Raw genomic sequence first — 19,324 nt, forward strand, 5'->3', positions numbered from 1 at the left:
TCGAATGCAAATGACTAAACTGCATCAGAGACAATGACATTAAGATTAATTAGATATATCTGATAACAGTCAACATCATCTCAAAGAGATAATTGGACCAACGTTTCTCGTCTTTTATAAATTAAAAATACCGTCTGTTTCATGTGAATAAACACGAGCAATCTTAGAATCCTTTAAAATTCGCGGTTGCATTTAATTAATGCTTCATAATTCGAAACTATGAAGATTAAGGGGATGGTTGAAATATTTGCACAAGCATGCAGTACCCTATCAGAATATTATGGAATGCAGTTAGCATCGAGTTGTTCTTCCTTCGCACAGGTATCCCTATGTGGTATAAAAAAAAAAGTAAACTGCAGCCATTATCAACCCACTGCAGGATGGAAGCCTCCTCAACAACTCATGCTGAGGGAAATGGACCATAATCTGCACTCTGGTCTAGTGCGGATTGGCAGAGCGACCGTATTTAGCAGTCAGGGGCTTGAACCCCGGTCTACTCAAAGAGCGTGCGCTACTGCACTCCCGCTCTTGACCACTCGGCTACGGCGGCCTTGTTAGGCCAATCCTGAAAGGGTATACTGTTCAAAATTTCAAATATTCATCGCAGATATTTTCGACTGGTGCACCTTTCCCAGGGATCCTTTTCTACTGGATTCAAATTCGGAGACTGTAGAGGAATCTATACCTCTACAGTCTCCGAATTAGTAACTGATACCTCTCCGAATAGTAACTGATTAGTAACTGATTCCTCTCCGAATAATTCGAAGAGGAATCAGTTACTAATCCTTGTTTTAGAAGTGATTTTTAAGCACCCGTGGCACTAACTCTACTTTCTTAGCTCGTTGCATTTGGGACGGACGTCTTCAATACGATTGGAAGCAATCATATTGAAGACGTCCATGATTTTAAGCTGTGGTTCCGTTCAATTATTGGCTTACTTCACAGAAAAAGAGTATTGGCCCCGACATGCTGCCATTGCATACAAATCATGCTCCTTGTGAACTCACTAGTACAGTATTTATTATACTTATTATCCCACAGAAAAGCATTAATGACAACAATGAACATAGAACTCGTTTCTATACATTACATAGCAAAAGAATACTGCATTTTCGATTCATATTTGAGAGAAGTTGCTAGCATCTCCACTCAAATAAAAATCTGGTTGTATAAGAATGATCATAATCGTTTGACTCCAATGTCCTGTTAACAGTATGAGTATATACTATCCTACCCAAATTATTTGGACACCATGTTTGAAAAACACAAGTTTCAGTGAATAAGTTAGAGGTGTGTGCTTATCTTTTTTCCGAGTGACAGCCGATCGTTTTCAGAATACTTTTGATCAGTTGCTTGTAGAAGGTAGCAGTAATTAGTGCTCGCTTCTTTATTAGTATTGTCTCCAGTTTGTCTGGAGCAGAGAAGCATAGTGATCGCGTCCTGATCCAGCGTTCCAGTTTATCCTAAGAGTGTCCATCGGATTGAATTCGAATTCTAGGCAGGCCAAAAGAGTTGTTGACCTTCTCTTTTGTCAAACCAGTTGGTTTTTTTTTTTGCACTTCTGTGTGGCGTGGAGAATTATTGTGCTAGAACACGCAGGGCCCATTTTCATAGAACTGCCAGGGTGTGAGCATCACATAACTGCATGTACAACTCGGAATTGATGATTTTGGCATAACTAACAGTTCGAATTCAAATAGACGAGCCCACACCATGATTCCAACATAACGAATACGTTGCGTTAGATGATGTTTTGCAGGTATTCTCCGCACTAACACTCTGATAACCTAAATATTGCGACTCGTCGCTCAATCGGGACTACCACCGGGACTTCCACGCTCCAAAAAGGTTTCGCCAGGCAGCAATGCGAACGATGTCGGTATGAGGCTTTTGAGCCGCAGCTTTTCATGTAAATTATATATCCGCATTTATGCTTATATTTTTTTTCCAATTTACGCATTTTCATTTAACTTAAAAAAATCTATATTTTAATTTCGACTTACGTAATTTTCAGTGAATTTGATGTTACCAACATATTTGACTGCCATTAAGATTGGGCTATTTTATTATTACTTTGCCTTGAAATACGTATGTAGTTGCGATTTTTTTTTTTTTTTTTGGGTGTTTCATCCGAATCTTTGTAGCGTGGTGTATACATGCTATCCTATGATATATACTAATCTCAATTATTAATACATTCTGATTAATGTTTATTATTTAATAAATTCATATACACTAGGTGATCACTAAAAATGACCGTCCCATCCGTAAAGGAAGATGCTGCATAGGTCGCAGTATAAAAGACGGAAAAGCTTCGTACACTAGAGCAGTGGTAATTTGCATCTGGTCGTGCAAGTAAAAGTGATAAAGTAGTAGTTATGGGATGTAGTAAAGACATCAGTTTCAAAAGGGCATGATCGTGGGAGCTCATGCATAGAGTACTTCAATATCGGAAACGGCACGTCTTGTTGGTTTCTCTCAGCCCACTACGATTAAGGCGTACAAAGAACGGATCAAATCACCTCCAGCCAACAGAACTGCAAAGGATTATGCAAAGTGGGTGTTCGTGGTGAGCAACGGGTGCAATGTTTTTGGGAATGCAATAATATCCCAAATGACGATGCGCTGCACACTCAGACATATGGGGATTCCACAGCAGACGACCCAAGAGGCACCCTCTCCTCACCGCTGATCACCGTCGACGGCGAATGTTGTGGTGTTAACAACACGCTAGTTGGACAATGGAGAACTGGAAACGAGTACTAGTCGGATGAGTTCAAACACTTGGTGCAACATGCCGACGAACGCCACGTGCATGGCGTAAGCAAGGCGAGTCCGTGAACCCATCCGTGCACAGTGCCCACTATCCAGGTAGTGGCGGCGGTTGCTTAATATGGGGCATATTTTGCTGGCAAGAACTGGGACTCCTGATAGATATGGACCAACGCTCCACTGGTGGGGTCTACTGGCAGCTCTTAGTAGACCATGTGCACTCTGCTATGTTGCATTTTTTCCAGGACGGAAACGGATTCTTCTAAGACAATAAAGCGCCGTGTCATCGGGCCCGCACTATACAACACCTCACTTCCCTTTCCAAAACATCCCACACTGAGGATGTTTTGGAACGGGAAGTGAGGTGTATGGATACGCAATCGTCATTTATTCCGACACTGTGGAAAGTCTTGTAGGCAGCATGGTTGCAGATCCCTATGGACGTCTTCAGACATCTAGTGGAGTCAATGCGTAGGATAAAGGCGGCTGTTATCCGTGCGAACGGTGGTCCAACCAGTATGGGTAGGTGGTCATAATTCAGTAATCACTCGTATATCTATAGAATATATATGTAAATAATATATAAAGTATATATATCTATAAAATAATGATTTAAATGCGTGTAGGGATGTTAAGAAACTGGAGTCGTCATTTAAGGATTATTCTAATCACTAAGAATTATTTAGAACTTTCAACTATTATTCGAATAAAATTATCTTCTCTGTCGCCATCTCCTTTTCTATTACCTTCTCTAACACAATAATATTATCACAGACTATCAGCACTGGTAACGCCATAGTTTGGGAAACGAACTGAAAGATATGGGTTTGCTTTTAAAAAGATAATCCAGCTCTGTAGGTCTATAAGCTGCGTATTGATCCGGTGACCTCTTCGAGATAGATGCTTCTTTAAAATGGCAACTACGAGTAAAAGTGGGATATTTCTTTACTTGATTTCACCTGTTACACAAACAAGGAGACAATAGTTTATACCGAGAAAGGATAATCGGGTTTAATGAAATAAAATTTACTTTTAATCGAAAGAGTAATTAGCCACAGGAAGAAAGGGAATTAATCTTGTGCAGCTAGAAAGTTCGTGAAAATTTAAAGAGGAACTGGACAAATACATAGGTGAAACGGGTAAAAGAAAGTAATAAACGATTCCTGTGATATAATTGTGTAATGTGTTTAAAAACTGATAATTAATTGGCATTGCACCAGTTTTCTATACTACTGTAATGTTATTATTACTCCAATGTAGAGAAAATGTCGCGAATTCGGTTAGTAGCATAAATATCGAAAACCAAGCGATTCAAATTAATAAAAAGTAAAGAGGGGCATCAGAAATGGCCTCATCCTAAATGCAAAAGAAAAAAGTTAGAAATGCAACGCACTCAGTGCGTTACATTTTTTTTCCTAATTGAATCTTTTTTTTTGCGATTGAATTTTCCTTTTCCACAAAGTGAAAATTAAATAATTATCTTGTTACTAATTAATTAATTACTAACAAATTAATAATATATAAAACTAATTATTTTGACTTCGTTAAACTTACCTTAAACGTAATATTCCCTCCCTTTTTATATTTCCTAAACTGAAATGAAACACTTATTTCAGGTTTTCTGTGATTAATAAAATTATTTACCTGAGATCATGGTATGAGGTCAATATTTTTGTAATATAATTTAATTATTTTCTCCTTGATCTTAATAACTTAATTGTTATTTATTTTACGTTTCTGCTGTGGTTAATACCATAAACTAATAGCAACGTCATGATTTATGTATTAAGTAAACTGATAACAAAAGAGCGAGCTCTTAAAAATGCAGCGAATTTCATATGCGCGAACTGAGATCATTTTTTTTTTTGTGAGTCTGCCATTTTGCCTATTTATTCCTCCAGTGAGCAAATAGCAACAAACGATATCCAGTGCATAAGCTACAATATACAGTGTGTGGGTAGCCTATGTGATATTTATGGAAAGAAATAATTCCTGTATTTCTATTGATCCGATTGTAATGAAATTTCGGATGGCTCAGCAAATCTTTCGAAAAAAGCGAGCCAAATATAAAATTTCATGAAGACTCATCCACTGGGAGTAGAGTTGTTGCATGCAAAGGGACGGATCGATGTGCGAAAGGCAATGGGTGTTTTAAGAATATGCGAATGCACTTAAAAGGACTAAAACAATCTTGTAACTGCATGTTTAAGAATTTTGTAGGTAGAAAATTTGTGGGTTATAAGATTGTTTGTGGTTACAGGTATAAAAAAAAATGTGTAGAGTGGTTACAAGTATAAGAAATACATAGACATACGCAGTAGTGCGAGTATGCCTCTATAATTCACAAATATGGCAAACAAATCGATAAAAGTTTCCCATAAACCACGTTTCCCAAAAATCTACGCACAAAGTGCTGGAGGCATCAGTAACCAATCCACGGGTTGAGAGGATTTTGTAGAATTATGACTTTTTTATTATTATTAACATCAACAGTAAATACATTTCAAAAAAGTACGAAATTCTGTTTACATCTCATAATTCTAATAAAATAATTTAATTATAATATAGGAGAACCCGGGAAAAACCACACTGGAACAATAAAGCAGTTTCTACGCTTTATTTTTCCAGTTCCAAAGCACAAAGAAAATCAATCGATCATATGGTGTCTTCAATGATGGTGAAGAGGCGGATATTCATCTATTCTCCTTTTCTGATAAGGTGGATCGCGGTCTCTTCGGATCTGTGATGGTAGAATTTGAATAGAATTCAGTTGTGTAGTTATTACTTACGCAGAACCGATAATAGGTCTTTCTTTGAAGTTTCTCTAGAAGGCACATTGCTCTGCTTCTTGTGTGTGTGTGCCCCGGTGGTCTTCCAGGTTGTGTGCATGGCTACAGTCGATCTTTGGAGTATCTAAAACATACGTGAGGGTTGTTGTTGTTTGGGTTTTAGGAGCATCGGCAACTAAGACCATATTGCTCCGTATGTGTGAGAGCAGGCCAAGTAGTTGTGTTCCGTGTGGCACAAAAGAAACGGATTTGAGGCGCGTAAACTCGACTGTAGTCTGGCAAAGAGGAGAGAGTGCTATGCAACAGTTTCCATTGCACGTTTGTTGGATTTGTCACCCTTCGTACTGTACGTAAAGTTCCAGTGAAAGTTGGATGGTGGACTGTTGCATGTTGAAAAGGACGTGGATATCGGTTGGCAGCAGGATGATATAATGGTCGCGGCTGCTTGACTTGTAGTGAGCAAACTGTAACGGAACTGTGGCTTCTGGCGATGTGAACTCCAAAGATTTATAATTTTTAATTTCTTGCGCGGTTATGATTGCTTGAAGCGCTTTTGTGATGTTTAATTAAGCAGTTGGTGTAATTATCCTTCTTCGAAGATTTCATTGATAACGCTTTCCATCAGTTGGTGACAAAGTTTATGAAAAGAATACCGTGCTTTTATTGCATAAAAAATTTCGAATGGCTGCTTGTATTTGATAGAGGAAGTCGATGGTGTGGTCATCACTTTAAAAGTATGCTATAGCTAGCATTCTGCTTTTGATTACTTTTTTTTACAATTCTTCTCTCAGTGAGGCGGTTTCCACAGTATTTTTCAAGCATTCTGTTGAAACGACTGAGCAAATCAGACCAGAGAATCATTGAATGACAAAAGTACCTAGGCGTGTATGATCACTCGGTTATGGAATATTATCAAAATACACGCCTAGGTACTTTTGTCATTCAATGAACCAATTGTACTGAATCAGGGAGTCTATCGTGATATTTAATTTGGCACCCACACGCTGCTGGTTTCATTGTAGTAAACTACAATGAATATGAGACTTTTGTATACAGTTCACGAGCAATTTGGATGGCCACAAATTCTCCCATTGAGTACAGTAATAATGTTCTTCTGGAACATTATTACAGTACAAAAGCGGACGTCCTTGTTTTATCCTTCTGGATGGAGTGAGGCCCGACTTAGTCAGCTGATCAGAGCACGAGATAGAACATGCGTTTGAGTAGACCGTTGCTTAACCTCGCGTGACTGCTAAATACGGTTAACGATTGTATTCACTGTCGAAATGATTAATTGTAAACTTTTGTGACCTAGTGTTCGTACCGGACTACAAACAGATTTTTTTAAAGTGAAAGCAATAAAATTACTTTCGCTTTAAAGTGTCTATAATGAAGCAAAATTTTACCTCTTGGTATAGCAGACGGATTATTTTTCCATAAAAAATCATATTCAGGCGTTTTAGGCAATTCAAACAAGTAGTTGTGTCACGCTCTGTGAAAGTGCCTTTTTTTAGTCCATATTAATTAGTGCGAGGTTTTTCAGCTGACAGTTTGCCGTGTGGATCAGGTCAGGGATTGAATTAAAGAAAAAAATTGTCGTGTATCGGTCTTCATGGTACAGGGTAGACTGTAATGATTGATGATATCAAAAGAAGTGTTTCAGTCCGTCGGCAGTTGTGGGTTTGGAAATTAATTTGCTACCTGCAATTCATTAAAAAAGATTGAAAACCGCTTCTGAAGGTTTGTCAGATCTTCGTTCTTAGGAATTAAACAGATTACACAGGTTGTGAGTAATGTTGATAAAGTACGTACATTTTTGTGCTCCTTTAAACATTTGCAAGAGAGAACCAAATGTCCCAATAGGCTCAGAAAAATTGAAGTGTCAATCCACCCATCCCCTTGGAAATTTGTTCTTGGGAGAGGGTTTTTCGCGCTGCAGTAAAATTCAATTTATTTCAGAAATTCTTTTAGGGTTTTTTTTGAGATTAGTTGGGCTATGGGGTGAGACTTTTTTTTTTTATTTTTTTTTGTAATACCTGAAAATATTTCCTCATTGTTCTTGTAGCCAGGTCCTATATAGTTGTATATTTTTGGTAATACCTAGCGATTTCAGAAATAATTTCACCACAGACTTCGGTGTGTTTCTATCTACCAGAGATGGCGATTGATTTTTGCATTTTTGATTGATTGATTTCCCCTATCCAGCCTTCTTCTTTCTAGAAAGAAGAAGGCTGGATAGGGGAAATCTCGTAAGTCTATACGTAGATAGTCTTTATCTCTACAGAGAAAAGGATTCTACACGGTTTCGTTACAAAAAGCAATGTCAAATGGTTGCTTGTATTTGATAGTGTGAGTTAATAGTGTGGTTATCACTTTTAAAGTGTGCTCTAGATGGCTATACTCATCCCAAATACTGAGAGTACATATGTACTCTAAAAATAAGATATTGCCTCTTACATTATTTTTAAAAATTAATTCGTTGCAATAACTCAAATGGTGTACTAAATTACTTTGAGGAATGATAATAAATGTTAGAATAAGTTAGACTTACCTCTAATGGTTGCACATCCAGCTGATTCAAATTTTACAGCTTAAATTACTAGTCGTAGACATCTTTAATTCTACACAAAAGGTATCACGAAGGAAATCTACTCTACGCAGCGAACCAATTTAAATTTAGAAACTGTAGCATATGTTAAAAGTTTAATGCAATCCGCTTTGTCCCTTCTTACCCTCACAGCTTGTAATAGTGTAAGGCTGGCTGTCTATCTGATTGCATCTTGATGGTGTCTTATTATGCGTAATGGACAAACAACCAACCAACTTTATTTTGGAAAAACTTGACTCCAAGAAGCGAAACTTATCGGTGGCACATTTTAACAAATAGAAAGCCTTCAGTAATTCGAAGAGCCCACATCAAAATAAGTGATGTGCTATTGTCTGTTCCTAACTCTCCCACCATTTCGGGAACGAACCACCTGTTTAATATTAAATACCATAGCTCCTCAGAACTCTGACAAACTGGAACGTATATTTAAATATACTGCCTCTATTTTATAGCTGCTGCTTATACCTTTTTCTATCTTTCGTCATTCACTTATTTTTTTCAATGAGAGGAGCTCATGTATGGTACAGTTTGAAGAAACTGTAGTATATTGGATTTGACTGGGATTGGACTTAAATCCCTATGAATAATAAAAATGTTATTATTCTTAGGGATTGGATAATGGACAAAATTGCCTTATGGTTTAGGAACATAATTAAAATGCTAGAATTGAAATGCTAATTGCTAACCACAACTTATATGGACCAGAAAAGAAGGCTCATTACTTAGGACGAATTTTCAATAAATTATCTCCATTGTAAGCCCATATTTAAGCATTGTAAAATTCAAAAGCACCTTTACCAATTAAAATTCTTTTGTCTGTATTTAGTTAAAATAATTATTTTTATTTTGTTCCCTAATTTATTGTGGTTAGCTTTTTCTGAGTAAAAAAATCCAATTTAAAAAATTAATTTTGAAAAAAAAAAAAAAACTGGTCTGATAGTAATTTCTTTCAGTACAGAAAAATGAAAAATAATGAATCTTTAAATTACCATCGCTCGAAAAGAGAAGCTTTTCAGGACCATTCCTGATATTTTTGAGGATTAAAGGGTGAATAAAGAAAACTATTAGTCAGGCCAAATGGTGCGAGAAAGCGGAAATTTTCTGCACCACCCAAAATTAAAAATAATAATAATTATTAGTAGTAGTAATGGCCACATGGTGCAAGAAAGCCTATGCCTTATGCTGCACCAGCCAAAACAATAACGATAATAAAATAAAATATAGCGATACAGCATCTTCGCCTTCATTCTACTGTTGGCATTCGTGACGAGTAGACGTGCCTATTACAGCTCTTCATAGCGATAATAGAACATTCGTATTATTCCCATTCTCACAAGGCAGCTATCCAGTTCTGCTCTGAACTTAGCCAAACTCACCGCCTTTTCCGAGTTGGTAGGTAACTTATTCCTGAGTTCGACAACTACTGCCCATTCATGAGATCCAGTCATCTATCATTCCTTGTGGTTTTATATTTGGTCTGTGGTTCTTGTCTCACCTAAGAAGGAAAACAGACATTCATCATTCATTTTACTTAACCTCTTCAGCGCCCTATTTGTATAGAAGAGTATATTTTATATATCATGCTATATAAAGAGGTAATGACGCTGTCCTCTCAATTAGTAAAGGTCCTAAAAATCAGACAGAACTTGTCTTCCAAGCAGCTAGTTTACACTGCATGGAAAATTTCATATCACTGAATTGCAACGCCTAGATCTCTTTAGTCTTGAACCACTTATTTTCTCTTCTCCTACCTTATACGTGACTCCAGGAATTCTTTCCCAAACCTTACATCCAGAAGCATTAAATTTAAGTTTGCCATTTTTAGACCATATATGCAACCGAAGTGAGGAAGGGTTATAGATACGGAGAGATGAGGAGGGCTAAGGATAGGGAGATATGGAGAAGTAATTGAGGGTATACGTGGACCAGCGCCCGTAAGATCAGCGATACAAGTCTTTTTGAAGCATAATGATCTGACCCGAATTGTTAACTAACCTTCCTGCCTTCAAATCATCAGGGAACTTTGATAGCTTCCATTAGGTAACTACATCAATACCAGTCATGAAAATTATAAAAGGGGGGGATTCCACTTATTACACGCGTCCACCCTGAAGACTAGCCATTTATAACAACCCACTTCTGCTATATTCTAGCCAGCCTGCCATTCGGCGTAGTAACTTTACCTTCTGTTTTATATATCTAGAGCTTCACTACACTATATATATATATATATATATATATATATATATAAAAAGTGTCAAAATTGTTACCGGTATCCAACCGCTTAATGACTGCTGTGTATAAAAGTAATTTACCAAACTATTAAGAGACATCTTAACGAACCCATGCTGGGTTCAATTAAAGATACCATCCTTGTCGAGATCATCCTGAATCGCATCGTTAACCTATAGATTCCGCGATCTTCCCTACCGCGGAAGAAAAGCTCACTAGCATATAGATAACTAACTCCTTTTTAGCACTTCTCTAGTGCAAGATAACCATTCTGGAAACTAATCACGAACTCATTAATTTCTAAAAGTCTGATACACTGCCATGCAGCCTTTTTAATTATAACTAAATATATACCATCCTCCCCTGAAGCCTTCCTTTAATCTCAGTAGCTTTTAAAACAAACACCTCTCTGATATCATCATATCACTTAATTTACCACAATCCAGCAACTATTCGCCCGCTATCACGGTATTTGTGGGACTGCGCCATTTTTATATTCCTGTGAATTAAAGTCTAGTTCGTATCGCTAAAAACTCATCAGTACGTTTTTAAGTGTAACCAAAGTCTTTTCCCTGATGGCATGATTGCAGAATGAGCGCCAATAAAAGTGTCCCGATTGGGAAACTGGCATCATTACCAATTATTTCTAATCTTTTACGGTTTTGAAATAGTCCAACATTAAGCTTTAGTAATTTTACGTTTTCTCTCCAGATGGAACCTTATCAAATTATAGGAAAAATATGTAGGTGTGTTATTTATGGAAATTTTATATATATATGGTTTCTGTTATTAGATATATCTACTGGCCTATTACTGATCCACATACCTACAATGTCCAGGGCCATTACTAACACGGACGCTATATCGAGCTCCCGGATTACCCAACCATGAACTTGTATTCTTCATTCATATACCGTTCACTTTCCACAAATTCCTTCTACATTCTGGGCTACTCGTTTATTCTAGGGAAGAAGTGTATTTCTGTCCTAATCCCTTATCTAATTTCGCCTCCTGTTAACCAAACTGCTATACCATTGCCTGTGACCACAACGCGTACAAAAAATGAGTCATATATAATAAAGTTCTCTGTTAGCAGATCAACTGCCTTCTTCATAAATCTCCAAGGAAAGTTTTGTTAGAATCAAAACCAAGAGAAAAATCACCTGTTTGTTTTCAGATAATTCTTCTGATACCGGAAAAATTAGATGGATCGAAAAATTTCCATCTAATTTTTCACACATTCTTAATATTGATTCAATATGAGAGAATAATTCTCCTATTTTTTTCCTTCCATAACTTCTCCTCATCATTCCATATCCCTTAAGCATGTTTTTCCTCTTTTTATTCTCTCACTGTGCGAGAATACCTTCAGGCCACGTTCTAAAAGAAGAAAGACCATCTTTCTCTCTGGCATTTATATTTAAAAATTAAGGAATAGGGAAGGAAATGTGCTTTGCTTCAATTTAAATATTTAAAATCATTTAAATTACTTAAGATTTATCTGATTAACGGCCTGTATTTCGTGTCGTTAACAATCATGGCATCCGCGAGTTTTTTCTTGTTAGAATTCATTAATCACATACATTCGCCTTTTTAGAGGCGAAAGAAGCATCAGCGAATAAAAATTCAGATTAAATCACAATATAACAGTTTTCTTAGTCCTATGCTTACTCCGATCAGATTAAATACGTGAAATAAATGAACATTTTAAAATTAGTTAACCAAAATCTCACTTTATCTACGCTCTCTTTGGTTAATTATTTATCTGTTGAAGTTAATACCCTAAAGTAATTAATTAAGTTAATTTCTGCAATCGCAACTCAGCTATTTATGCTCAGGTGGAGGAATAGCTTCTGATATGGATATTAATTTTAACTTTCATTTGCACTCTCAATGACCATAAGAAACTTATTATAACAATCTTTTTCTGCACTTAATATATTCGGGTAAAGTTATAAACTAGTTAAATTGACAGAAGTCCAAGCATCTTAATCGCAAACAACAATTAGCTCGAAGGAAAAAAAGGTCCCCTACCTTCTTCTTGGATACTCTGTCTCCAAACAGCGGAGTTTTGCTGTAAAGTTTGATTTCAGTGAGAAGACCAACAGTTCACGTCTGTTGAGCGTGTTCCCCTTCCAATAGCAGCAGCTCGCTTCGGAGAAGCCGTTTCATGTAGCAAATACCACGTGACAGCTTGCGCCAATGACCTTCTCTTTAATACTAACACGGATACCCGAATAGACGCTCTTGTGTTTGAATCTTTACGCACGCTATATAAAGAAGCGTTAAGCAACAGGATGCCTTTTCTTTATGGATCCATCGGTCGTCACTTATGGCAAGAACTTGAAAAACGTATCTTAAATCGTTTTTCAGGTCACGTCAGAAAAATTCGATTACTTTAAAACAAACTTCAAATTTTCGATGATATTTTTCATTTTATTTCATTATTTTTGTGCGCGCTTCTGCTACACCGATTCCGTGAACGAACTTTCGTCACTTTCCACTCGCAGAGCGATTTCAAAGTGTTCTAACTCGATGGTACATTTTTACCATAAAAAGATTTGAGGCTTCATACAACTGTCCGTGGCAAAACTACTTAGATAAAGTAGGATACGTTTGTTTTCTTTCGTTTTATATATAGTTGCGCTTGCGTAAATTTCTCTCGAGACTTAATCAAGATTGAAAAATAATCATTCTTGTGTCCAACTTTAAGTGACCACTGGCGACTGCATTTCGAGTGATATTTAATCCGGGGCCATAAAACATGGATTTATCATATTCTACCTTTATTATTATAGTGAAGTATTTGAATATTTTACCAAGATGGTAATGAGAAACAATTAAATTCACGAAAACATTTCGGAAAATGATTCAACGATTAAGGTGTCAGAAGGCGGTAGTGTTCACTTGGGGTAAGTGTGTTTAGGGTCAAGCGGCACCAGGGGTTTCCCCATCTCCGCGTAGTTTACATTGTGGTGTGTACAGTACGCGCTGTAAATGCCAGAGATTTAAAAGTATGTGGGTCTTGGATCGTTTAGTGTCGTGTACCGTTGTTCTTCTGGTCGTTTAGCCGCTGAACCCCAGTTGGGGCACAGTGTTGCCCCACTTACGCCCCGTGGAGGCCAGACCAGGAGCCCAATAGCTTATATATACACTGGCAGATCCTGCCACCTAATTTCCTGAGATTTCGGTGGCTAAGACCTAAAAAAACGGGGGAAACTTAAGTTTAGAAAAGGCCAGGATAGGTTAATGTGGTTCAGTTTTCAATTTAGAAATCGTTAATTTTGATTAGTTGTGTGGGGTTTACGCTGGCGTATTAGTCAGAGTAGGGGGAAGAGACTGAAGTATGGGGTCGATAGGAAGGCAACCCCAGGTGGTCAGTAAGGCATGCCCATGCCTCACCAGGCGAAGTATATAGGGTGGTAGGGGAGGGAGAAAACAGGACGACCATCTCCTCCTCCCCCTGCCGGGGAGAGGAAAATAGGTACCAAGCAAGGGAGCTGGTACAGATCGCCATTTGGCTACGTGGCAGCGAGGCTGCACTAGTTGTAGTGTAGTCATAAGATCATGTCCGGTAGTAAAGTCACTCGTGGGTCAGTGTCCGGTCCAAGTTGAATGTCTTTGTTTTTGGTTCTCTATCTTCAGTTAGTACATTTGTCAGTTTCACTTAGGTTTCATATTTGTTGGAATATAGGCAGGGTTTCTTGGTATCATTGATACGAACGAACACTGAACACTTCCTACAATGATACGAACGAACAGTGTTCGTTCGTATCATTGTAGGAAGTGCACCGTCACTATTTCTAGGCAAGACAGCTAGTATCTTCCTCATAATTATCATTCCGGGGTGTGTCTGAAAGGATGTTTTAATTTGTTATCTGGCTGGTCGTCTTTCACGCCTGGTGTATTGCATTTAGCGTTCTCCTTCATGAGAAGAGAATTTGAGCGAAGTTGGTCAGGACTCTGTATTCCTCCTCTGAATCCAGTAGGTGAAACTCTTGCCCTCTGTGGAGGTATCTTTTCGTGATTATAATGCACCTGAGATCCTCATATTGCGGACATGAGGTGTTCCCAGATTTCAATCTCTCCACATGTACAGCATGGTCCTCTACAAGGGGCCGTGTCCAGTTAGCAAGTATGTTGTTTGCAACCCCGGAAAGAACTAAGTAGGCGAATTTGGATAGATTTTTTCTAGTTGCGGCAAGAACTTGTGGGTGATTGCTCCTTTGGTTGTTTCTGCCCACCTGTCCTGCCACATCTGCAGCAGGTGAGACTGAAGCCGGATATTTTCTGCCTTATGGTTGTTTGTTGGGTCTATTGTAAATTGAAGGTTATTCCCTTAGATAAGTGGTAGAGGAGTCCTGTTCTTGCGATTTCAAGATCAAGTGGAAGTACTGCTATCACCTGAAGGGCTGGGTTACTTATCGTTCTGTAGGCGCGGGTGGTAGTGAGCAGGATGGTGCGTTGAATTGCATCCCGGGTTCTCTTATTTACGACTAAGGCAGTTTTGTCGTACCAAATTGCTGAAGCGTATGTAATTATTGGGAGGAAGATTGTCTTGTAGTATAAGGCTAAGGTACGCTTTTTGAGACCCCATTCTCGCCTTGTGATCCTAGGCTACCATGGCAGAGTAGTTTCTGATCTTTTGTCTTAGTAATTTGAGATGTGGTTGGAAGGATAAGTTATTGTCTAGTATGACACCCAGGTATTTTAGTTGATTGGCGAACTTGATAGTTGCCCCATCAATCTTAATCTGGGGTGGTCGTCTCAGATGCAGGGTTCCTTTAAGCAGCACCGACGATGTCTTTGTCGGTGACATTGTTAAGAAATTCTTCTTGGCCCACTGTTGGAGTATCTGCAGGGCCTGATTAGCTAGGATTTCCAATTGGGCTCTGGAGTTTGCTTGCACTGTCAAAATCAGGTCATCTACGAAGGCCTGCACTCCCACCGTTCCTAGGTCCATTCTCAAGAACTCATCAGATACCAAGTTGCAGTTCAGTTCACTTGGGAACTCTCGCCCTCGTGGGTAGTGTATGGTGGTTGGAAAGGCATGCATTTGAATCCCGTCAATGACGCGAAGAAATTTTTTTTCCAACGCAGCCGAGTTGGTCGGTCTCAGGTGAGGGTTGCATGGTTTTTCTCCCAGACACTGTTTTTCATCCAGAAAAACATCGTCCAAGAATACACGCAGTTACAGACAAATGTATTGCCCCCTTAGTTGCTTTGGCGCTTAATACACTATACCTATCACCCTCCTCAATACTAACATTACTCTGCATTACATTAGCTTTATTGTTCAGCTCCTACGAAACTTTTTGGGGACTTAATGTTTTTTTTATTTTCAAAAAGTGAGTAAATTTTTATGCGCTACCAACATGTTATAAACCAAACCTAGGTATCTTGTAGATCCTCTGCACATCATAACAGCTTCAATTCGACGTGTCGTGTATTCACTTAGTGGTCGAAAAGTATCTATTAGTATAATTTTAAAGTATTGAAGGAATTATATACATTGCAACAGCAATATCTAGTTCCTACTGTAATAAGTAGAGGACACCTGCCCATTACATTTCAGTACGTCAAATTTCTCAGTGGAGTTTAGATTTGGAAACTTGAAATGGAGAGACAGGGAAGTGAATGAATCCATTGTTCCTTGAATCACTTAGAAACTGAACACGATGGATAATCTCATGACATTGCATTGTAGGATAAACTGATAAATTTCTTAAATGTGCTATAGTCTTTTGATGTTGTTTCAAACATCAGCGGACCCAGCACATGTTATGAATTTTCCCCATCTCCTCTTGGGCGAAGCATTATGGATCTATCATCTTGCCGCCTGTAGAGAAAAGTGTAAATCGGGATTCACCTTATTGCAATACATTTCCTGCATTCTGTTTTCGCTATTATTAAATTCCACATTTCTCGATAATAAATTACAGTAATACGAAAAACTTTGCATCCCACTCCTGTAATATCCTTATTCTGATTGATGAATACGTATACATACATATGCACCCACACTTTTCCCTCGTTTGAAGACATGTCAGTTCGAAAGCTCTTAAGAGACTGAAAGGATTATCTATGCAAGTTCAGCCTGTAAACTTGCGCAGCCCTAATGTACGAGGAGCGGTACGAAAGTAATGCTTCCTATTTTTTCCTCAGAAAATTTAATTCTTACAACTATGCTTTTTACATCAATTAATTCTCAATCATTAATAAACACAGGCACCATCATTTTCTATGCACTTCCGCCATCTGAGTTAGACGCTGTATTCCAATCTTGTAAGAGTCCTTACTCTTGCTCCGGAGGGCTTCGCGAACACCGTGCTCGAGCTGGTCGCGTCCGGAAAATGGGTTCCACGGAGTACATCCTTCAGTGGGCCAAAGAGGTGATAGTCGGAAAGTGCAAGATCCGGGCTAGGAGAACAGGTGAGGAAGAATAGTGCACCCCAGTTTTGCAATGGCCTCCAACGTGCGAAGACTGGTGTGGGGTCGTTGTCATGGAGATTAAGATTTTTGTCCGTTCAAACTCCACGGATGCGGGCTTTCAACTTTTTCGACATTTCCACATATCGATCTGAGTTGATTGTGGTGCCACGCTCTAAAAAGGCCACAAGCAAGACTCACCTTTGTCTCAAAACACTGTCGCAATGACTTTACCGGCAGAAGGCCGTCTTTTGAACTTCTTGCGCGATGCATTTTGATGGTGCCACTCCATCGACTGTCTCTTCATTTCAAGGTCATAATAGTGGACCCAGGTTTGTCACCTGTGACTATGCGTGAAAGAAAAATAAATTCAATGACCACTCTTTGCTTGATGCGTATATCTGTAACACCCACCAATTTGAACTATTCGTGTGCTGCACTCATGAGACCGATCACAGCACCACCCAGTATAGTGAAACTAGAGATCTTTAGTGACCACTCAGTGACACGCGAAATGATGTACAGCGCCACATTTGAAAGCAAAAAATTAGGAGGCATTACTTTCATACCGGTCCTCGTAATACAATAAAAGATTAAATCCAGCATTTGGTGGCATTACAACTAAAGTAAATGATGCATCATATCTTCTCCTAACATCTAACTGCAAAAAATTGACAAGGATATAAGGCTTCGCATTTCCTATTAATAAAAATACGGGCGCCATACTATAGCTGAAAAGTAAATTGATGAATACATATATTCATCAATTTAATTCAGTTGTTCTGAACTTGTTTATACTGGATACCATGTGCCAAGAAGCATTTTAACTCGAACAATCCTATCAAAATAAAGGCTTACCTTATAAATTCCTCCTCATTCCCATTCGGCAATACTAAATACATGTTTCATGCCGCACTCTGAAGGTATAGCTCTAAACTCTGTAGAATAGAAGAGAATCTACAAAAAAAACACACACACACACACACACACACATTCAATACAATACCAGTTGTTATATTTGTATTATGATGTACTTTTAAAAATTCTTACGGTACAATTTATAATATAGAAATGTGCACAGTTTAAGTTGCAGTAAAATTTACCAAAAACCCATCTAATTTAAGTGTAGATGGTCTGAATGGGTCTATAAGTTCACACGACGCCATGTTAGTCTCGAGCAGAGTAAAATTTCTAGGATAGGAGTTAAATTTGAAAGAGGACAGGCAAGTGGTCTGTTATCATTAAAGACATTTTAACGTGATTTTTGGATTAAGATATGTAGAGTCTTAAACCCAGTCCTGAAACCTAGGAGCAAAAAATAGAATAATTTAATCGGGGTCGAGTTAATATAATGGTACGAAAAGGTTGTGTTACTGCATTCCGAGTTACATACAATGAGGCAGTGGCGTAGCGGAGGACCTTCTGCTGTTTTATGATCAAAGAAAGATTTTAGAAGAACCGAGAAGTTTCAAAGATGATCAGGCTATATATTATTATATCATTTCTTATAACTTGTGGAAAATCTAACCTGACGTTGGAAAGCCCGCAGCTTCCACGATACGGAAGGGAGAGTTGCGATAACGATGGCAAGGGTGAATTCACTGATTCTCAACGATGGGAAGAAGACGACCTATCGTAATGGTTGATGTTGCCCAGACATTGAAAAATTTTATTGCATTTTTAACATTCAGTCTGTTAATAGCTGAAGCCGAAACACTTACTAAATCTGCAGCTAGGGCAATGATTTCGTTATGTGATTTACCTGATGAATCACTTAATGTTTACTCTCCAGAACACTGTTCCGACAACCCCCATCTCTTTCATCATACAGTATGATTGATTTGTTTTGAGGTTATGATGGATCAAAATGTAAGGAAGATCCAATCTTTCTTATATTTCGAGGGTACAACTCGAAAACAGTGTTCGCAGGTTGACCGCTAGTTAGCCCACCGGACCGAACCTATTGGAAACTCACTAGGAGGCATTCGGATCAATTCGTGTATAACCTCGCTGCCTCTACTCTGCCAGACAACGACTAGAGTCCGAGTAGTGTATGCGGGGGGAAGGCATTATGGAGGCCATGTTATATAAGGAGTTGGGTATATTCTTGCTGTGTGCATGCCACAATCAAAGATTTAATTACTTCATACATATCTTCTTCAAATTTTCGTTAGTATTGAATATATCATGAATAGTCAAACTAAGAGAACAAACTTAACTACGAATAGATCTAAACCACCCAAAATTTGCTCGTTCTTTTCACAAATATACGTGGTCTCGATTCCAATCTTAATGATGCCCATTTACACTTAGTCTAACGAGCCTCACTTACTTTTCCTGAGAGAATCCCAATTATTGGACAAGTAATGGAGAAATCCATTAACAGCCAACTCCTAAACAATATCAAACCTTCCATATCATCAATCATCGCCAATATTGATTCTGTCAGTGTCGAGCCACTGATGATATTTAGGCTTATGTTAACCATCTATGA

The 19,324-nt window shown here is 38.3% G+C and overlaps 1 protein-coding gene across 2 annotated transcripts in view; it reads right to left on the reverse strand.

Annotated features, from left to right (window-relative positions):
* Positions 1–19,324, reverse strand: part of LOC150089627 (U-scoloptoxin(11)-Sa2a-like) — a 169,915-nt gene that overhangs the window by 94,791 nt on the left and 55,800 nt on the right. The window contains exon 1 of one of the 2 annotated variants that reach the window (XM_090368695.1): positions 17,689–17,775. The exons of the other annotated variant lie outside the window; for it this stretch is intronic. Within the exon in view, the coding sequence (XP_090224821.1) occupies positions 17,689–17,732 (44 nt within the window). The 5' untranslated portion in view covers positions 17,733–17,775. Of the gene's footprint in view, positions 1–17,688; positions 17,776–19,324 lie in introns of those variants that run through there. 2 annotated transcript variants of the gene reach the window in all.

Source organism: Mastigoproctus giganteus, chromosome 2, assembly GCF_048544385.1.
Source record: "Mastigoproctus giganteus isolate SK-2022 chromosome 2, ASM4854438v1, whole genome shotgun sequence".
NCBI lineage: Eukaryota > Metazoa > Arthropoda > Arachnida > Uropygi > Thelyphonidae > Mastigoproctus > Mastigoproctus giganteus.